Raw genomic sequence first — 21,808 nt, 5'->3', positions numbered from 1 at the left:
GTTGGATGCTATTTTTAATTCCTTAAGTTGTTTAAAAGGAATTGGAACATGCACTTGCACTATGTTACCCTGGGTGTCTTGGCTGCTCACTTATGGGGAACATTTGAAATCCTTGCACCTCCTTCCCTCTGCTAGCTGCTTCTCTAATACTGGCTTGAAGGGGAGGGGCAGGACTAGCGGCAAGGGTTTGTCATGCTCTGGGAGGCTTTTGTGCCAGGGCAATTATGGGCGACTTTACCATTCTGATAGACAACCCCCCAGGTGAGTCTAATTCTACCCCTACAGAAGGAAAAGGTGTACCCTTCTGAGAAGGAGAGACCTGAAGAGCTTCCAGTTTTGGAGAAAGAAAAATTACTAAGTCTCTCAAGCCCTTCAGTTCCTCCCTTGTCTCATCCTAAAACTTCTGTTCCTTGAACTTGGCTTCATGGCCAATAGGAGACTGATCCTGATAGAATGATTTTATAAAAAAAAAAATGCTCCCATCTAGCACCAGCTCCTGCAGAGCAGAGGTTTTTTTCTTGCCCATGTCTGACTTAGGGAAAATTCTCTCTGCCACTTAGGACTCAGATTTAAACTATTCAGAATTAGCGCCCACAGGCCAAAAGCTTCCACTGGAATCTTTTCCGGCCATGTTCCTCTTTTTTTTTTTTTTTTTTTTTTTTTTGCATTTTGGCTCTGATTCTCCCCCATGAGTCTGTGTCCAGAGTCCCATAGTCAGAAAACCAAGGACACAGTTCCTCTACAAACTCCAAGAACCTCTGTACTTGTTGTGGTTCTACCTTAACTCCCCTAGTTTTCAAACTTTCTACAAGTGAATATTCAAACATCTGTCTACTATATTCCCGCCCCATACTGGCTTTTCTTTCTCAGAATGCTGAGCCCGCAGTGGCTACTCATTTCCAGATGCTGTTTTCTGTGTACCAGGTCTGGCACTAGCGAAATTCTACTTTTTTTTTTTTTTTTTTTTGGTTTTTCGAGACAGGGTTTTTCTGAGTAGGCTGGCCTCGAACTCACAGAGATCCACCTGGCTCTGCCTCCCAAGTGCTGGGATTAAAGGCGTGCGCCACCACCACCCAGCCGGAAATTCTACTCTTACCCTAAGTTTCTTCTTACACAATATCACTATACTTAAACCCTATATTTTCACCTAATTTAATAGATAGAAATTGAGAGAGAAAAAGAGAGAAATCTAGACAGAGAGAAATACTTGCCATAGCCTAACTTTTTCTATTTGCTTCAGCTTAATTTTCAGCTGCTTTGCTTTATCTATATACAGTTTTGCTCCCGAAGACTAGAATACCACCACCTTAGCCTTAATTTATAACTGGACATGTCCAACTGCTTCTATGGTCCCCCCTACTCTCTCTTCCTTGTCTCCTCTGCACCCAAGTCCCAAGTTGTGGCACCATCTGTGGGAGGCCAGCTACCACCTATGAGGGTGGGAGATGGATAAGAAAATATTAGATAGAAAGACAGTGAAGAGGAGAAAGACAGAGACACAGGACAGCTTCAGGATCAATAACCAACGGCCTCTTCTGCCTCTTCTGCCTCTTCAAAAGGCTCTTTATAATAATGACAAGAGGCAGGGCAAAAGACCTCCCCCTTGCTCAATCAATGTACACTGCACGGCCAAGTGTAGACCCTTCCAAACACCTGGTAACCACACCCATGGTCAAATCATCCTCTTATGCAGCCCTGCTTGGTAAAGCAAGCTCAGATTCTCAGACCCTGAGTAATTTTTCACTAGAAATCCTCTGTGGGTCTCCACAAGACAATTACACTCTTTCTTCTCAACTAAACTTTTTGCACTTCCTTCTATCTGATACTAGCAACATGCCCCACTCATTTGACTGGGTTTGCAAGGATGTGGTCAAGAAACTTCAAGGAAAAGATCTGAAGCCTGTCAAACGTCTGTCAGATGCGATGAAGTTCCGCCACTTTGAGATACTGCAGACAGATCCTCAGTCACTGTTTTGGAAATCTGAAGACAGTCCAGTTGGATATTCCCTCCTGAAGATCTTAGAGCCAAATTGTCCTGTCCCAGGTATGGTCAACCAAGGGGAAGAGACGTGTAAAAATCATCATTTTCAGTGGTGCAGCTTCCCAATAACCACGAGGTGTCCAGATAGGTAGCTAATAAGCCTTCCTGCTTAAAAGCAAAGGACAAGGAAGGTCTATAGGGATCCACTTATTTTCTGGACCCTTCCTTGCCTCTGGTCATATAATGCTTCCAAGAGCCTCTTTAGATGGAGATATGATACCCATGTTACAAAGAAGTAATTGAAGTTCCTAAAACAACTCATTTGAAGTTACATAGTTCAAACTGGTAGAATTAGAATCCAGGATGATGTCAGTCTGTCTGCAATTCCCAGGTATTTTTCATTTTCACCCAGTTGCCTCAGGGCTGGATCTGTACTTGAAAGCTCAAGGGACTCCTAAACACTGCACAAATGATGCTTTTCTCTTTTAGGATTAAGACTGTGCTTCCATTGGCTCTGGAATTTGCCCTCTGTAGTAAAATATATTTTAGATATTAATTATTATTATATATTATACATATAATTATTAGGTAGCTTCTTGACTAAGGTTTAATTGAGGAGGGGAACGCCTCAATTTCCCATTCTCCAGAGCAGCTGTTCCACAGTGAATTCTTGGCTAAACTTCTGTCCCCTTTCTTCTTCAGAGCCTGAAGTGTCAGCTCCCATCCCCCTCAAACACACTGTATCCCGGAAACTGAAGGCTAACGCAGGTGTCAACGCCATTGCAGAAGGAAGTGTGTCAGCAGAGTTTGTTCAGTCCTCTGGATATGACATCGAGGTTCAGTGTACTAGCATCCCAGATTCAAAACTGGAAAGTCTTCAAAACAGGTAAAAATTTGGGTCAGCTAAGTTCAGGGATGTGTTATTGTAGGCAAAGAGGCATCGAGCAGGGTTTATGACAACTCACATTATTCTGCTTTATTATTTTTACAAGTTATTGAAATAATGGATTAGCATTCCCTAATAATACTCATTAATACAGAATCACCCATTACTGCTCTATTAATGTGATGGGGACAGAAAATCAAGACAGACAGACACAAGTTCTGATGTGATAGAATTTTCTGTTCATTGTACAGAGGATGGGCATGTAGTGAGGAAAGAATCAGTAGAAGTAAGGTTGGAATATTGATTAAAATGTTACTAAAACTATAACAATCACTTTAACATCCCAGTGCTTTGGGACTTAGCTGACTTCTACCGTATCTCTTTTGAGGTATAATTTAGAAGTAAAAATGCATGTTTCATGTGCAGCATTTTGTTTTGATATAGGCATATAAGTTTAAGTCAGTAACATAGTTATCACCCTACCTGGTAATCATTATTTTAAATTTTTCTTTACTACATTTATTTATATACTGTGTGTGTGTGTGTGTGTGTGTGTGTGTGTGTGTGTGTGTGTGTGTGTGTGTGTATGCATGCACACCCTCATGCCGTGGCTCAAATGTGGAAGTCAGAGGACAACTGCAGGAGTCAGATCTCTCCCTTTGCCGTGTGTGTCTGGGAATCAAGCTTAGGTCCGCAACCACCTCTACATGCTGAGCCATCCTGCCAGCTCAGGAACTGTTATTGTTATGACAAGAACATTTACTGTCTACTGTCTTAGCAGAGTTTAAGCACATGTAGCATGTAGTCAACTATAACCACATCGGGCTGTAATGGGGTTCCTGGATCTGATTCATGTCCTCATCCTTGCCTGGCCAGCACTTTATAGACTGAACCACATTCCAACCTGAAGCTGACTCAATCTCTTTATGTCTTAAAGGCTGGCTCACATTTTTTTCATGATTTGCTCTCTGTGTCTCTGAAATTAGCCATTTGGATCCTTTCATTCTCATTTTACACCTTCAGGAAGCTGCTGGATCAGGAGCCATCATTTGTGAAGAATTGCCGGATGGGAAGGAAGGAACTGTATGTGGTGACAGAGGCCTTTGAAGTGACCAAGGGTACTGTGCTGGAAGACAGTAGCAGTGTAGAACTTTCAGGAAAAGTGGGCATCCCTCACCAAATTGCCAAGGTATGGGACAGGGATGAGAACAAAACGTCAAGTACAGCCAGTGCACCCATCTTTGTCAAGGGCGTCTGGGGACCAGTTTCTAGGGGTCAAAGGGTGTGGTCCTTATTCTTCCCTACTCATATGTAATATATGTTAACTCCTGGTCTTAGCTTGCATTCTTTTTTTAAACATAATTTTTTGATTGATTCTTAGAGAATTTCACATCATGCACTTCAAATTCCACTCATTTCCCTGTCCCTCCGTATCCACCTTTCATCCTTGTAGCATCCCCCACAAAGGAAAACTTAAAAACCAATAATAAAAATAAGAAAATAAAAACCACAAATAAGAATATTAACTAAACAAACAAACAAAAACAAAAAACAAACAAAAATGCAAACAAGTGAAACAAAACAACCACAAAAAACCACGTTGCTCTTCCATATTTTCCACCTCTCCGTCACCTCTTCATTCATCTTGGTGGCATTGGGAGCTGTGGTGTGTCCTGCAGTATTTTCTCCAAACAGCTTTACTCGCAAATGTTCATTGTGTAGTGTGTTGCTCGTCAGGTTTGGGGCCTCTGGCTTCTAGTATAGCATCAATACTGGCTCCTCTCTGAAATTCCTCTTGGGTATCATGCTATTGCCTGGAGTCATGGAGCTTCTGTGGCTATGGTTCCGAAGGACCAGTCCTTTCACATATTCCAGTAGGTCATAGATGGGGAGATATTGGTAGAGTGCCAACTCAAAGTCCTGGATGTCGGTGTGGGTAGCTGAATTTGTCAGCAAGGACTGTTGGGACCTCATCTGAGATGGGGTGAAGCCAGCTCTCACTACACCCAAAGTGGGGCCAGCTTTCCCAAATTTGGGGAAGGGAGAAGCTCTCCTATGAGGGGGCAGGCCAGTGAGGGGCCAGCCAGTTAGTTCAGTTGGTTAGATTGCATCCTACTGCCCTCATTTATTATGCTTTAATACATAGGATTAACACATATTGATACATTTGAAACTAGACATAATTGTTTGGTACCATGTTTTGTTTTGAGTAAATAATTCTTTGCTTCAGAAATAGAAATGTGAGGATTCTGTATTACTCCCACACCGAGTTTCATGGCTGGAAAAACATGGGGATTCCTTAATTAAACTGCTGCTGTTAATCTACTTTCTATGACCATCTGATTACAAATATTTTTTGAGATAAGGTCTTATATAGCCTAGATTTGTCTTCTAACTGCCCGTGGACCTGAGGCTGACCCTGAACTCTGAGTCTTCCTAGCCACTATACCTGACTTTGATAAGGAATGTTTGAAGGGGCAAGATTTAAATACCTTTAAGCACATGGGATTTACATAGTCTTCTTACCACAACCAAACATTATTTAAAAATTATCATAAAATTCATTTATTAGCTAAAATTTGGAATATTATCTCTCTTTTCTATATTTCAATTCTGTATTCACTAAGTATTTTAATTAAATTTATTTTTGATAATTTCATAGATATATAACATGCATTCTGATTACTCTCGCCCTGGTCTCTCTTACCTTCCTGCCACACTCAGCAACCCACCCTCCTCTTTTCAAGTTGCTTTCCCCCATTTAAGTCTTTTGTTTTGCTCCATGACCCACTGAGTTTGAGAACTCTGTGTGAGCACGGTTGTACAACTATTCATTGGAGCATGAGAACTCCATTGACTCCAGCTCCTGACACCTAAGGACCACAGAAGAACCATGGAAGCCTTCCATACACTTCTGAGTGTCTGCAGTGAGTCTCTGCTAACTCTCTGGAAGATTTGTTCCTGTGTTCAGAAGTTGCACCCAGCTCTAGCTGAGCTAGGACCACTTCTGATACTCCAGTTTCACATCAACACCGAGTGGTCCCAAGACTGAATCTTAAGCATCATTCAGGTGGTCCAAAACCTGACACTTGAGGTAATAGCAATGCCAACTCAACAAACAAATGTGCCAACAACCTAACTCCATATGCCTAGAACTTATTGCAAAAACACAAAGAACACACACACACACACACACACACACACACACACACACACACACACACGAAACAAAAACAACCCTCCCTAAAAAACAAACAAACAAACAAACAAACAAAACACCAAATTAATGTGTATCCTTGAAAAACTAGTACTCCCATAGTTAAGTTTCCAGGAGAAAAGCAACTTTAGATGACACACAAGACAATGATTTCAAACATCAATTATAAATACCTTTAAATACCTTAAAAAGATATCAATAAATGCCAGGATGAAGATTAAAAAAGTCGAATGAAATAAGGAATATGATAAAGAGCATTTTTAAAGGAAACTCAAATTGAAATAAACTTGAAATGAAAAAATTCAAGAAGTTAGGAGGCTTAGTGGAAAGTCTCAGCAACAGAATGGATCAAGTGAAAGAGCTTGAAGTCAAGAAACAGGAATTTGATCAATCACAGCTGATGACAGGCCCCATAAACATAATGTCTTAGTTAGGGCTTCTATTACTGCTACAAAACACCATGACCAAAAAGCAAGTTGGGGAGGAAGGGTTTATTTGGCTTACACTCCAACATTGCTGTTCATCCCTGAAGGAAGTCAGGACAGGAACTCAAATAGGAGGTGATACAGAAGTCGTGGAGGGGAACTGTTTACTGGCTTGCTTCCATAACTTGCTCAGTCCACCTTCTTATAGAACCCAGGACCAGAAGTCCAGGGATGGCATCACCCACCATGGACTGGGCCCTCCCTCATTGATTACTAAATGAGAAAATACCTTACAACTGGATCTCAGGGAGCCATTTCCTCAGCTGAGGCTCCTTCCTCTCTGATGATTCTAGCTTGTCTCAAGTTGACACACAAAACCACCCAGTACATATAACATGCAGGAATTCTGGGACACTATGAAAAGACCAAATCTATAAAATAAGTATAGAAGAAGGAGAAGACACCCAGGACAAAGCACAGGAGATATGTTTGATAAAATCATGAAAAAAAAATGTTCCAAATCTAAGGAAAGAGATGCCTATTGAGATGCAAGATGCAAGTAGAACACTAACTAGATAGAATCAGAAAAGAAACTATCATATCATGTAAAAGTAGAAACACTAAATGTACAGAACAAAGAAAGGATATTGAAAACCACAAAAGAGAAAGACCAATTCACATATAAAGACAGGCTCATCAAAATAACAGCTGATTTCTCAGTGGTGAATTTAAAATCAAGAAGAGTTCAAATTACTATACTGCAAATCCCCAAAGAGTACAGACCGTCTGGACAACTATACCCAGCAAAACTGTCAGCTATAGTCAAAGGAGAAATACAATTTCACAATAAAGCATGTGAAAGGAATTTATGACCATCAGGCCAGCCCTAAAGAGGAAACTAAAAAGAATATTTCTGCTCCAAAAAAAGGGATAAGAATATCCAGGCAGTGACAGCAAAATTAATAGTGTTAGGTCAGTGATTAAACAAAAGACAACAAACACCATAGAAAGAAACAGAATGACAGACTCAATAAACTTAGAACATTAATGGTTTAATCTCCCTAATAAAAGACACAGACTAGAAGACTGGATTAAGAAACAGGATCTGTTTTGCTGTCTCCCAGGCAAATACTCAACCACCAAAGATAGAAACTATCTTAGAGTGAAGGTTGGACAAAGGTATTCAGAGCAAAGCCAAGTAGACTAACAGGAAATGCTACAGTAAACTCCAAAAAAATAGAATTCAATCCAAAAATAATCAGAAGAAATAATGTCACTCCATACTGATCAAGAGATCAACCCATCAAGAAGACATTGTAATTCTAAAAATATTTGCACCAAACATGGGTCCACACAGCTTCATAATGCAAATACTTCTAAATGTAAAGCAACAGATTAACCTCAATGGCAGGTGACTGTAGCCGGAAGTTTCTCCAGTCCTGCCAAGCCTCCAGGTCTGGAGGAATCTCTTCCATCTGAGCTCTCGCAGCCACTTAGAAAATAATCACTTAGAGGCTTAATATTAATTACAAATTGTATATCCTATGGCTTTAGCTTCTTTCTAGCTAGCTCTTTCATCTTAAATTAACCCATTGCTAACTAGCTGAGCAGAAGCCTTCTTTCTGATTGAGTGAGGCAGGAGGCAGGAAGCCCTTTCTCGTGGTCAAGAAGCTGGTAAGCCCATTGATTTGGCCACCTAGTCACCCTCAGCGAAGGAGGAGAGGCACCACTTGGGCTACGTGTCAGGGTAGCCGAGGCCACCTAGGAACCCCTGGGAGTCCTGCAGTAAAAAGCCTGTTGCCTCAGGGCTAGAGGTGGTGCCTCTGTGACAGACAGACGACACTTTCAGCCTCACAGCCAAAATGTCGACTGGTAAAAATCCGGGGACACCTCGTGGGCCTGAGAATCGGCGCGGCAACCTCCAGGGTGGCTGTGATTCTGACAGCCCAGGGACAGAACTTCGACCTGTAAGGCCCAAGACAAGGAGCCAGGGAGGGGTGGACCAGTCCTCAGAAGCCGTCACCTCCAGCAGGAACCAGCGGGAAGGTAGTCAGGGTGAGCAGCCCAGCCGAGGAGATCTAGCTACTGGATGTTCAGGCGACATTGGAGGCAGGGTTCTCCGCTCACATGCCGCTGCATCTGGTCATCGCAGCAGTGCCTCGGAGGTTAGCCCTGAAGTTTGCCTCGCTGGCCACACAGGCCGGAATTTACGCCGTCGAGCCACTTCACCGGATTCTGCTGTTGACAGCACTGCTCTGGGGAATGTTCCTGATACTACGAGCACCCCTGCAACACCACGCGGAGGCCGCGGTGCGTCCAGGTCCAGCCGCGGTGCGTCCAGGTCCAGCCGCAGTCAGACACAGACGGGAGCAAACCCTTCTACCTCTGGGAATGAATTTCTGAAGAGAACCCTACCGGCAACCTCGAGCTCTCCTTCAAGGCGCCCAGTCCGTATGCGGGCCTCTTCCCCTTCCCCTCCTCGTAGGCTGTATCCTTACTGTAGTCAGCATAATGAAAGTTCCGACTCTTCCTCCTCCTCCTTATTATCTCTTGACTCATCCGGTGATTCAGGTGCCCCCTCTTCCCCATGCAAGTAGGTCACTTGACCGAAACTCCTGCTCCTGTCCATTTAGTACCATGAGCTCTACCTCTGTGCCTAGCCGCGGTACTCTTTGGTGTGCCTTGATTCCTGACCTGGATAACCTGGATTCTTCCACTTTTGGAGAGTTACAGGAAAAAGCAAAGGATCCCCTTCACTCTCCATAGGAGGAAGTAGGGTATGCCCCTCACTCCCCTACTCCACCGGTGCTGTGACTGTTGTGAGTGTCCCCCCAGACTCACAAAAGGAATCAGCACCTGTCCACTGTTTTCTGTGTGTGAGGTTTCTAGGATTTCTCCCGATTCACCATTGTCCGGAGCAGTTTTGAAGCCCCCTGGCCCTAGCTAACCCCCATTTAATAAGACACTTCATTCTATTCCATGCTTCCTTAGCCTGGTTTTTGTTGTTGTTGGTTTTTTGTTTTTTTTTTTTTGTTTTTTTTGCTTCTTTGAGTTTTGCTTTCCACGTTGCTTTATGTAATTAAACATTTTAATAAAAGCATTAAGTTTTATTTAAAAAAATAGCCCATTCCTATTAATCTACATGTTGCCATGTGGCCATGGTGTTACTTGTCTGCTCAGATTTCCTGCCTGGTTGTAAGCTTTCTTGCCATAGTCCAAAACAGCTTTTTTTTTTTTTTAAATTATATGATGGGAGCCACATATATTCACAGAATACAGAAAGACATCCCACAGCAGGTGACTTCAGTATCTTAGTCTCACCAATGGGCAGTTTATCCAGATGAAACAATAAGCATAGAAATAATAGAGTAAATGACACACACACACACACACACACAAACTAGAAGTAGATATACCACATGCTTCAATTACAGCACTCCTGGACATATATACCCAAAGGACTCTGTACTGGACCACAGAGATACTTGTTCATCCATACTCAGTGCTGTTCTAGTCATAATAGCCAGGAAATGGAAATAGCCTAGATGTCCGTAAGTTGATGAATGGAGAATGAAAATGTGACACACACACACACACACACACACACACACACACACACACACAGTGGAATTTTATTCCTATGGGAATTATTCATTTATGGAAATTATGAAATGTTCAGGAAAGTGGATATAGCTGGAAATCATAATCCTGAATGAGGTAACCCAGATCCAGAATGGCAAGTGCTGATGCCCTCGCTCAGGCCCTGAGAGGCTGCTGTGCTCCAGTAGATGGTCCTACACTCAAGCATGTTCTGGCTAAGGAGACTCAATGGATTAATTAAAAATAAAAAACAGAAGGAGTACACGAAGTTGGGAGGGGAGAGTGATGGGGATGGAACTGCAGGCGGATCTTTGTGAGTTCGAGGCTAGTCTGGTCTACAGAGCGAGATCCAGGAAAGGCGCAAAGCTACACAGAGAAACCCTGTCTCGAAAAACCAAAAAATAAATAAATAAAAAAAAATAAAAAAAGAGAGAGGAGTTGGAATTGAGTTAATGGGGTGTGTGGGTTTGATCAAAATACATTATATATATATGAAATTCTCAAACATTAAACAATATTTAAGAAAAGAAAATTGTACATTAAAAAAGGAAAAGAACTTAAATTCCATGGAATTCCATCCTAGAATTCTTTTTTTTCTTTTCTCTTGTTTTAAGACAGAGTTTCTCTGTGAAACAGTCCTGGCTGTCCTGGAACTCACTCTGTAGACCAGGCTGCCTTTAACTCACAGAGATCCATTTGCCTCTACTACCCAAGTGCTAGGATTAAAGGCGTGCATCACCACTGGCCAGCTTCCAGCCTAGAATTCTATGTCCTTCAAAATGTGAACTAAATGCAAGTTAAAGATGTCTTTGAATATCAAGGTTTTCAAGCATGTACCTCTCAGCTCCCCAGAAGACAATATGTAACAGGACAGAAAAGACAGAAGACATCACACTGACTGATAGAGACAAGATCTGGAATGAGGAGAAGCAGTCTCGCCCAACAGCTGTCAGAGAGTACACACCTACACAGACCCCAGATGTGAATATGGGTGGAGCAGCGAGCATTGAGGGCTGAGTAGGAGAATGAGTTTGGAAAAACCAAGACATTGTAATAGGGCTGGTTGTATGGCTCAGTGGTAACCACTAGCCTGGCATTCATGGTTGCTCTGGGTTCAATCATCAGGTTTCTCTGGGAACACCTCCCAAATTTCAATGCAGGTACTATTGTTATAGAAGTGGGAGAGGCAGTGACTGGACATGGAAACCAGGAAGAAGGGGAAGTGAGAGACTGTTAGTGTTTTCTCATGCTTTCTAGGTTTATTTGACTTTTAAATTACAAGCATATGTTGCCTTGATTAAAAGTAAACATGATTTTTTTAAGAGACAAAGAGCTATAAACTCCTAGGAATGTTTTATCTCCCCAGGGTCAAGCCCAGGGACAGTGGCGAAGTGACAGAACAGATTCAGTGCCTATCCTGAAGGGTGCAGTGGTGGCCTACAAGAAGAAGCAACTGGTCATTGAGAATAACACTTGTGGTGAGCAGACTTGGGGGTAAGGTGGGGGTGGGATGTCTAGAGACCTGAACCTCCTCTTCTCTCCTGACTGTAGACCAGGAAGAACACCTTTTACTGTTCAAGTCACATGTGCCACCATCCTTAGCCTAAAAATGGCCAAGCTCAAATACCACTAGCTGTAGGAAGAGATCCATCTTGGGGTGCTTAAATGGAGATGTCTTTAGCTGGATGAGGTCCAAGCCCAATCCCAGCCATCTTTAGTCATTCATTTCTAGCCAGTGAAGGTCCTACCACTCTCAGAAGCTCAGCAGGGAATCCACAGGGCCACCAGGTGATCTTTAAACCCATATTTATTAACTCTCTATAAAATAATAGGAGCACAACACAAATGAAACTGTATGTAGAAGGCTTGAACAACATAGCACAGGAGTTTTTCCATGGCTCTCATCTTGAAACACACACACACACACACACACACACACACACACACATAGACACACACACACACACACACACACACACAACACATGTATGCATCCATGTAAGCACACCCCTCCCCCATGGGTTCAGACTCTGCCCTGGGGCAGAAATGTCTGAGTTAGGAATGGATATATGTGTTATGTGAGTGCCAAAACATAAGTAGGTTTCAGAGCTCCAAGGTCCTCCTCAATGTGGAAGGCAGCTCCTCAGAAAAGGGGGGATGCCTTTCATGTACAGGCATACATACACACATGCACACATATGTACAATCTCCCCCCCCCCTGAAATATCTATTTTGTAAATTCTGGCCAAGGAAAAGTCCTGAAGTCAATCCTCTAGTTGGCAGCAATAGACTTTCCAGTATAGTACAGTTAGTGGACCATGGCTTATGGAGAAAGATTATTCACACTCTACAGGCACCCTTGACTGAGTCATAGGGTGGGGAGTGGGTACAGGCTGGAGATGCCTTTGAAATGCCTGGGGGAGACATTGTTACTATTACAGATCGTAGTAAATGAAAAGAGCTTTCATTTTCAGAGGGAAAGATGTAATAAAATAAAATAATAAAAATAGTAACAGGAAACAAACAAACAAACAAACAAAACCTCAGATCTGATTAGATCAGAAGCTGTTCCCAGAGAACCAAGGCCATGTTTGTGGAGGCTGAATGCAGGAGAGTTCCCCAGCTGATAAACTGTAAAGATTGAGGTATACATAGAAGGAGAGAAGTGATGTCCCATGTAGAGGGCACTTAGGGGAGCTGACTAGAGGGAGGATGTGTGTGAGAGGAGGTGATCATGGGAAAGGACTCTGGGGTGAGGGTTTCTGAAGGTGCAGAGATTGTTGTCAGATCAGAGCGTGGTGAACCTAAGGAGTGAAGACAGGTTGGGGCTGGACGCTTTGCTGGTCACTTACCTCCTGTCTTTATGTCAGCTTGGGGAGAAAGTCTCATTTCCCCCTGACACACAAGAAGGACAGTTTTTTTCTGAAGCTGCTGGCCAGTGATGTGGCAATTATGAAGTTCTTTTTGGTCTGTTATGAGGACTAAATTTGTACTTGTCAATCAGCTCATGATTCCAGTTGGTCCCTTTCCTGCTGTGCCTGATTGTGTAAACAAGATGCCCTGCTCGCCCCCTAGTGCCCAGAATGTGACTTGCAGACACACCTGTTCTTTGTTTACAATTTTACACCCAAAAAAGAAAATCACTGCACTCAAATTAATTATCCGAGCATGCCCATTTAACCTGCAGTGTTCCTTTTCTTTATCCTCTGTACTCAAGCCCCACATTGGGTGCCAGGACCTGGAGGTGGACCTCAAGGCATCAGGCCTGGCACAGGCACCTTTACCAGTCAATCAGTTCCCCAGCTGATAAACTGTAAAGATTGAGGTGTACATAGAAGGAGAGAAGTGATGTCCCATGTAGAGGGCACTTAAGGGAGCTGACTAGAGGGGGGATGTGTGTGAGAGGAGGTGATCATGGGAAAGGACTCTGGGGTGAGGGTTTCTGAAGGTGCAGAGATTGTTGTCAGATCAGAGCTTGGTGATCTGTTTAACTTTGTTTAATTCACACATTAAATGCTGTCATTTTTCTCTCTTGGCTCATTTCATGTGTCAAATGATTGAACTTTGTTGTTAGGCAAGTCTCAGACCTCAGCATATCTCTATGGATATAATGCAAAACAATGCAAGATTGCCAGATGGAGTGTGGATAAGGAAGGGCCAGTTAGAAGGCTAACAAGAAACCTATATGACAAGGCAGGAAGCCAGTCTGCTTTACCTCATGGAGTACTTTTTTTTTTTTTTTATAACTGTTTTATGAGTAGTTGTGATTTGCTGTCGTGTAAGTGTACAATGTACAGGCAATGCCCCAGGAAAGCCAGAAGAGGGCACTGCCATGTGGGTGCAATTCTTTGCAAGAGCAGCACGGGCTCTGAACTGTTGATCTTACTCTCCAGCCCTCATGGCATAATTCTTTAATTTCAGAGGGCATGATGGTTGTCTAAAGTGCTTATTTAAAATGTAGGTTTCAGGCTGGTGAGATGGTTTGACTGGTAAAGGTGCCTATGCCAGGCCTGATGCCTTGAGGTCCACCTCCAGGTCCTGGCACCCAATGTGGGGCTTGAGTACAGAGGATAAAGAAAAGGAACACTGCAGGTTAAATGGGCATGCTCGGATAATTAATTTGAGTGCAGTGATTTTCTTTTTTGGGTGTAAAATTGTAAACAAAGAACAGGGTAATAGTAGAAGTTAGGCTGCAGCAAGTCTCTCTCTCTCTCTCTCTCTCTCTCTCTCTCTCTCTCTCTCTCTCTCTCAAGCTAGGTCTAAAAGTTGTAATATAAGTAAGTCATAAAAGTTTTTGTGAAGTTTGGTTTTAGAAATATATCCTTTAGGTATAGGGTTATTGTGAAGGCTTAGGTAGAATAGAAAGTAACTTAGGGTAGAATAAATTTTTCTGACCATAGGCCGAAGGACACAGAAAGCACCATCCAGGACTGAGCAGACACTGCAAACCTAGCAGTCTAAGAATGAGAACCCGCTTCAGAGACTACCAAATTTATAAACCAACAGAGAGAGCAGTGGCTTCCTTGGCCCAGCATCAGTGGCTAAGAGCCATGGAGCATCATGGAGTCACAGGCAGCAGATGCCAAGAGAGCCATCTTGAGCAGTGAGGGTCTGTGTGCTTTCTGCCATGAAGAAACTGTGGTGAGGAGAACACAGTTGGCTGGGATGTTTGTGAAAGCGATTGACATAGCTGGAGGCTATGCTCCTCAACCCTGACAAGCTGAGCAGAGACAGTGTGGAAAAGGTGAACAATGGCTGCTGCATGGAGAGTGCAGAAGAGGTTTTGAAACACTCCCTGTAATGGAATGAACAGGGTCTGAGTCCCCTGAGGCAGCACGAGAACTGCTGAAGTGAGGCAGAGCTGTGCTCCAGGCTGAACAGAGATGGAGATGGGCTAGAACCCAGGCCAGCATGAACTTCCAGTGGCAGGGTGCAGCTGGAGTCATGGAGCTGCCCTGGGGGTGGCATTTGGCTATGCAAGCAACCAATAGAGCAGGTAATGGGACCAGGGTGCTGAATGGAAGCCTCAGCTTGTACTAGCAGGGAAACACCTTGAGCCCAAGCAATGCAAGGAAGTTGAGAACCCTGAAGTCTCAGGACACTGGGGTCTCTATGCTGGCAGGACTGGAGACAGGAGATACAGAAGGACTGGGACTGTAAAAAAGCCAAAATGGGACAGAGCTAGCAGCCAAAGCTACACAGTTTCTATTTGCTGGTGATTAACAAATGCATGGCTACTTTAAGAGATGGCTTCCTGGTTTATGCTGGTTGTAAGGAGAGCTATTTTGAAGAGGTCTTCAGTGGCTCATCAACAATGACAGTGATGCCACCATCCCCCAGGGGCAGATTTCCTAGGGGAAGTCTTCTGGCCAGAAAGTGTTGCTGCAGCTGAGGGCAAATATCAGAGACTCTTGTTTGAACTGGGTTGTTGCATTCAAGGGAACTGCATAAGTTTTTGGTCATGGGTTTCTTTGTATTTGGAGCTTTTCACTTCAGATTCATCATGATTTGAACAGCTATACAAAAACTTTGGGGCAGCTGACAAGTCAGGCCCTGATTTTAAGCTTTCAATGGAATGTTAAAGATGGTATTAGAACTGAGTTTTTGATTTTTTTCAGACTTCAGAAATAAGACAGTTTTGATTTCACCTACACTTATATACTCTATTAACTGTGGTGACTCATGAACTGCTTTGTGTAGGAATGGAACTGTTTGTGGAACTGTTTTGTGTCTAAACTGTATGAAGTATAAATAGTTCTATTAAGAGTTTGCTTTTGGATGTAAGTGTGTAAGAATTGTAATTGTGAATAGTAATATTCATGCTAAAATTACAATGTTAACCTATTAATGTTAGTGAACCATGGTATCAGGATGCTAAGGAGTCCTTAGATTTGATGCAGTTGCATCAAGAGTTTACTGTTTTATTTGGTGCGGTTGTATCAGAAGTTTATTGATTTAAAAAATGGCTGGATGCACCTAAAATGGCTGTAGTCATCTTAGACCCGTTTAAAAAGGCCATTTCATCTTGATCATCCTCTACTCATTTACTAGGCGGTATGGCAGCCATAGGAGCAGGAGTAGTGCTATAATTATTCCAGCTATTTGCAAGCCCTTAGTGGAAAAGCTGCTTCAGAGTTGCATGGAGTTAGGCTCTGTACCTTCTCCTTCCAGAGGCTGGTAGTCAGAGATGGGTAAGGCCTTCTTGTGAGCTGTCAATCTAAGATAGAACATACTTGTTGGAAAGTCTGTTTCAAGGATGGGTAAAACTGTATGGTTGAAGAAGGAGACCTAATACAGGCACAGTCCTGCCCCACCGGGAACTTAGGTTACCTGTGAAGAGGTGGCCTGGAACTCAGGAAAGGTAAGTGCACAGCTCACCTCACCCATTTTCCAGCCTTCCTCTTACCAGGAGACAATCAGATGCAGCAGGCAGTCAAGTCAAGCAAGAACTTGTTTATTGTTAGACAGTAAGCCTCTTTTATAGCAAAAACCTCAAAACCCTAGGAGGGGTGAAGGAACCAACCAATCATTTTAAAGGTCACCCTATATTCATTTTCTTGTTTACGAGTTGTTTATGCACTGACATCATCTCCTGATCTTAGTATCTTATCTTAGCATAAATAACTTGAGCTAACTTCCTCTCAGCACCATCCTTGTATCTTCTCTCAGTGTAAACAACTTAAGCTAACTTCCTCTCCACACCATCCTTTATATCTACTCTCTGGTAAACAGCTTAAACTAATTTCCTCTGGCACCGTTTGCATCTACTCTCTGCATAAACAGCTTAAGCTCTATTTGTCTAACTTCCTCTTGGCACCCTCTTGGCAGCCCATGTATGCCCCACAAATAAGGGGGACTATGTAGGGGCCCACAGAGGCTCCCTAGTAAGGCCTTACTCAGGGTCAGAAAATCTGACCTTGTTTTACCCAGCGGGGCTGCATAATGGAATGATTTGGCCAGGGATGTGGTTATCAGATATTTTGAAGAGTCTACACTTGGCTGTATGTTGTACTTTGGTCTTGAAAGGGGGAGGTCTTTTGCTTCTCCCCTTCATAGTGTACAAAATGCCCATTAGAATAAATCTCGAGGTGGCTGGGTATTGACCCAGAGCTCTCCCAAAGCTATCCTGTGTCTCTGTCTTTCTTGTCTTCTTCACCTATATTTCTATCTAATCCTTCCTCATTTCTCTCTTCCCCCCAAGATCCCTTCAACAGGTTGGAGAAAGACTCTGACAAGGTCCTACATATTGGAAGGAGATAACTGACTTCCAGAGTTTTCCTCTGACCGCTGTATATACTCTGAGGCATGCACACACACAATAAATAAACAAATAAATGAAGATAATTCAACAAAATAAAATGCAAATTTTAGGGCAACTGTCAAAGGATGTGATTTACAGGTCACAAAGGCTAGTGTTTAGGTTGACATCATCCCTGGGGTTTGGCCTGAGAGTCTCTAAATGGTGTGTGGGAACTGTTTCAGCAGGTGTAACTGCATCTCTCCTAACTGAGTTTCTTTTCCATTCAGCCATTCTCCTTTCTGCTAATGCTAAGAAGAAAACTTTTCTAGGTATGGTACCTAGGCTGCTAAGTGGTTTCGCTGCTTCAGGTGATATAGACCAACGTTCTGCAATCATTGAGATAGGTATGTCTTTGTGTACAGGATCTACTTGGGGATGGATTTATCATAGGAAGTTTCTTATGAAAGTAGAATTGCAAGGTGAAAAGCAAGGATGGATGGAGGAGTTGGGAAGGTCTGAGGTAAGGGAAGGAGTGGAGAGAGGGAGCCTTAGTGACTGAGCCCTTTACTTTCTCTTTCCAGGGCCACATTCAACAAGACAGCAAGGTGGGTGAAGGGTTTTGCGGCCATGAGAGTTGGACTTGCTCCCTCATGCTGACAACTAAATAACAAAAACCCACCTTATTGTCTTTGTCCAAGGTCTTGAGATCTGGTCTTTTGCACAAAGGGTGGGAATAGAGGATAAATAAATGTCGGGGATACAGGGGAAGTAAGGTCAAATACTAATTCTTGGGTGGGATAATCTATTTTCTCTTTCTAGACTGGGAGATAAGTCACATCTCTCCGATTGGTGAGTGTGTGACTGATGGGGTTGTTGTGGAGATCCGGGTGATGCTCCTGTGCTTAGGCCCAGCCCTGGCTCTGGTTCCTGTGGGATGGGAAAGATCATGGAAGGCTGGTGTAGAAAAAGCATAGACTGGGAATGGGGCAGGAGGAGATGCCAGGAGAGAGACACAGTGTGTGTGACAAGAGCAAACTGAGGATGAAGAAAGCTTATGCTTCTCTTTCTAGGAAGGATAGAGGAACCCTTCCATTTAGGTGAGTGGTATTTTTTGTGTGTGTGTGTGTGTGTGTTTGTTCGTTTGTTGTTTTCAGAGGAATCCTTAGATTCTAGTGGGAAACCACAGGCTTGAACTCAAATGAGAACTTTCTTCAGAACTCAGAAAACTGAGGCCTACTTTCATATTTTTAGTTAGTTCAACTCACACATGTGCAACTGCATACACCAATGTTTCTAGGACTTTCTAGGAAGCAGGCATTTACTCCAGCATGGGCAATGTGAAATAATAGGATGAGAGTGCCCATGTCTTTGGAGCTTCCACTATGGTATCCTCTCACACTCACAGATCACCCGTAAGACACTTGGCAGAACCAGAATATCCTCCAATACATGCTGGGCTAGTTCTTCATAGATGGTGGAGATAGTTATTACTAAGTGTGGCTCTTACGTGCCAGGTGCCTGACAAACACAGACTCATTGACTCCTCACCTTGTCCCCATTTATCACACATGGAACCAGATCCTGAAACATGGAGGATTGTCATCTCTGGAGTCTAACAGTACATTTCCTACCTGACATATCCCAGACATGAATCTGTGATCATTTCTCTCCCACTTGTGATCACCAGTTTTCAGAATTTCCATCTCCACTCCCAGTGCTGTGTCCTCTCCTTCCAGAGTGCGGACACTGCCTGCTTTGTAGTTCTTTGTAGCTTCATGGTAATTGCCTCAATGGGGCTCAAGCAGGCTATCAATGGAGACACTTTTGACCACTGGAAATGGTACTGAAGGGGAAGGGCTTACCATCCAGGGATATTTAATTGAAGAATTTCTCTCACTCTCTGATTGGTGTTGCTGTCTGTGATCAGATTTCAATTGCCTACAAGATGAGATTTCCAGGAAAACAGGAGAACTGTCCATGCTTTCAAAGGATGTTCAAGATGTTGTGTTCTCTAGCCTCCTGCCCATGCTCAGTGACAGGAAGATTCTGTACAAGCTGATGAACATGGTGAGAATTTCATAGCTGCCTAGAGGTGATCAAACCTGTAAGGGGCAGTTTGGGTGATGGGGGTGCCAAGCTAGATGAGAGAGAAGGGATGTACATGATGCCCAGGAGACTGAGAAAGATGTCAAAGATTGGGGATTCTGGCGCCATGCACAATGATAAGTGTTAGAGAGTGTGGCCCCTGAAATCTGCTCAGGATGCCCTTGGGGGAGGCAGAAACTATAGCCCACACCTTGCTTAACTCCAGTGGACACAGGAACATTACACAACAATGTTTTTGAGCCAGATATGGGAAGCTGAAACTACTTGTAAGAGGGTTGCAAGTTCAAGGCCTTTCTGGGCTACATATTGAGTTTAAAGCTGGCATGGGCAACAACCTGAGACCCTGTCACACACAAGAGAAAAATGAAGGGAATAGGGAGCCAAGCTGCAGCTTCATGGTAGAGGACTTGTTCAGCATGTATAAAGCCATCCAGTCCCCAGCACTGGGAATGCTGCTATTAAGAGAACACCTCTCTCCTCCAGCTGGAATTGGATCATTTGGGGCAAATGGATGGCCCAGGAGGTGTGATCCTAGATGCTCTGCGACAGGACTCAAGACCCCCATGGATTGACCTAAAGAACCTCATTCTTTATCTCCTTCAAGCCCTAATGGGTAAGAATGATTTGAGGGAAGTGTGGGAGAGTCCTTGTGTTGGTTCTCAGAGGGCTCTTTTAGATCCACCTCCCCAAAACTCTTGAGTTATCATGATCATTCTCAGGTCACCATTCTCTATGAGGTAAGTAAGGCTCAGGATGATAACAGTCCATGCACTGAGGATGGAGTCTGAGGTGTAGAAAGCAAGCAGTAACCATTCTCCTCACATCCTTGGTAGGAGATGATTCCTGCCTCAGCCTCTAGGTTGTCAGGCTCTGGGTCATGTCCCTTATGATTCTGGAGCTGTCTGAAGGGCAGAAGAGCTTTCTAGGGTTGTGAGCTTGATCTTCAAGTCCAATGGGGCATATTCCTCTGTCCCAGAGTTCTCCTCTCATTGGGTGTCCTAGTTCATATTAAGAGGAAAGTATTGAGGCTGTCATTCTGTTTCCTCACACATTCTTTCCTTCAGTGCTGAGTGATACCCAACTCAGTCTGCTGGGCCAGTCTATGGAGAAGAGGCTCCTCCTCCAGCAACAAGAGCTGGTAAGAAATTCCAAAGCCTAACAATCCAGATAGGGGGAGAGAGGGAAGCAGGAAGAGGAAGAACATTCTATAAGAAAGAAATATAGTTTCCACAAAGAGAGGAGTTGGGAATCCTTCTGGTTGCTTTCTCCTTCTGGGGATCAGGCAGGATGGGTTTGATCCTGTCAGGAGTGTCTCTGTATTTATGGCACCCCCAGAAACCAGACCTAGCAGGTCTAAATTAGGCACCTAAGAAGACATCTCTGTTGAAACTAAAGGGATGAATGTCAGTTACACCTTTCTTTGCTTACAGTTATCATTTGCAAATTGCCTTTTCTCTTCCCATATACTTATCTGTGAATACAAAAGTGTGTCCAGCCATATGCATACTTGCACACACACACACACACACACACACACACACACACACACACACACAGACACACAGACACAGACAGACAGGAACACACACACAGATGGCATTCTTGTCCAGCATACATTTTATTATTACCGTGTTGTAGCTGAGGAACCAATGCACAGTGATTCAGGTTTTGCTTAGTTCATTATCTTGTGTGATTCCTTTCTCTTAGGACAGGTTTTTCACCCTGGTGTCAGAGCCTAGTCTACTCAATCTGAGAGTTTTTCTTCTAGGTAAAGAGCATCCTGCAGCCAAACTTCAAGTATCCCTGGAACATCCCCTTCACTCTCCAGCCTCAGCTTCTTGCCCCACTCCAGGGTGAGGACTTGGCCATTACTTACGAATTGCTGAAGGAGTGTGGTCTGAAGATGGAGCTGAATAATCCCAGGTCAACTTGGGATCTGGAAGCCAAGATGCCTCTGTCTGCCCTTTATGGGAGCCTGTCATTTTTGCAGCAACTTGTAGACGCCTAAATCTTCCTCAAGGCCTGGCCCCAGCTCAGTCCATGCTGAGTCCTGGAGACATTAGAGATGTGACACCATGGCACACACAAGAGTGGTGTTTTCTGTGCCTGTTCTAGGGTGGTGGGAATAAAGATGCTGAGGGTTTTTCTTTTGATTTTACTATTCATTCACCATTTTATAAATAATATGTTTTTTTAAAAAGATTTATTTATTTATTATGTACACAGAAGAGGGTACCAGATCTCATTACAGATGGTTGTGAGCCACCATATGGGTGCTGGGAATTGAACTCAGGACCTCTGGAAGAAGAGTTGGTGCTCTTAACCTCTGAGCCATCTCTCCAGCCCCAATAAT

At 43.4% G+C, this 21,808-nt stretch overlaps 1 protein-coding gene across 1 annotated transcript; it reads left to right on the top strand.

Annotated features, from left to right (window-relative positions):
• The first annotated feature begins 1,833 nt into the window (after positions 1–1,833).
• Positions 1,834–21,463, top strand: Gsdmc (gasdermin C). Its single transcript, XM_052747415.1, has 12 exons — positions 1,834–2,044; positions 2,684–2,867; positions 3,891–4,056; positions 11,476–11,587; positions 17,637–17,757; positions 17,955–17,958; positions 18,177–18,198; positions 18,420–18,446; positions 19,277–19,416; positions 19,939–20,068; positions 20,520–20,593; positions 21,224–21,463. Exons 1-12 carry the CDS (start codon positions 1,834–1,836, stop codon positions 21,461–21,463), a joined length of 1,431 nt encoding a protein of 476 aa, XP_052603375.1.
• Positions 21,464–21,808: the final 345 nt, after the last annotated feature.

This window comes from Peromyscus californicus, unplaced genomic scaffold (assembly GCF_007827085.1).
Source record: "Peromyscus californicus insignis strain IS unplaced genomic scaffold, ASM782708v3 Scaffold_20__1_contigs__length_68692818, whole genome shotgun sequence".
NCBI lineage: Eukaryota > Metazoa > Chordata > Mammalia > Rodentia > Cricetidae > Peromyscus > Peromyscus californicus.
This window is presented reverse-complemented; position numbering and strand designations above follow the sequence as displayed.

Bases quoted from the DNA above. Each gene is read 5' to 3' on its own strand.
- Gsdmc (XM_052747415.1), top strand. From the start codon at position 1,834: ATGCCCCACTCATTTGACTGGGTTTGCAAGGATGTGGTCAAGAAACTT. The intron at 2,045-2,683 runs GTATGGTCAACC...TTTCTTCTTCAG, and splicing joins GCCAAATTGTCCTGTCCCAG to AGCCTGAAGTGTCAGCTCCC. The intron at 18,447-19,276 runs GTGAGTGGTATT...GTCTGTGATCAG, and splicing joins AGAGGAACCCTTCCATTTAG to ATTTCAATTGCCTACAAGAT.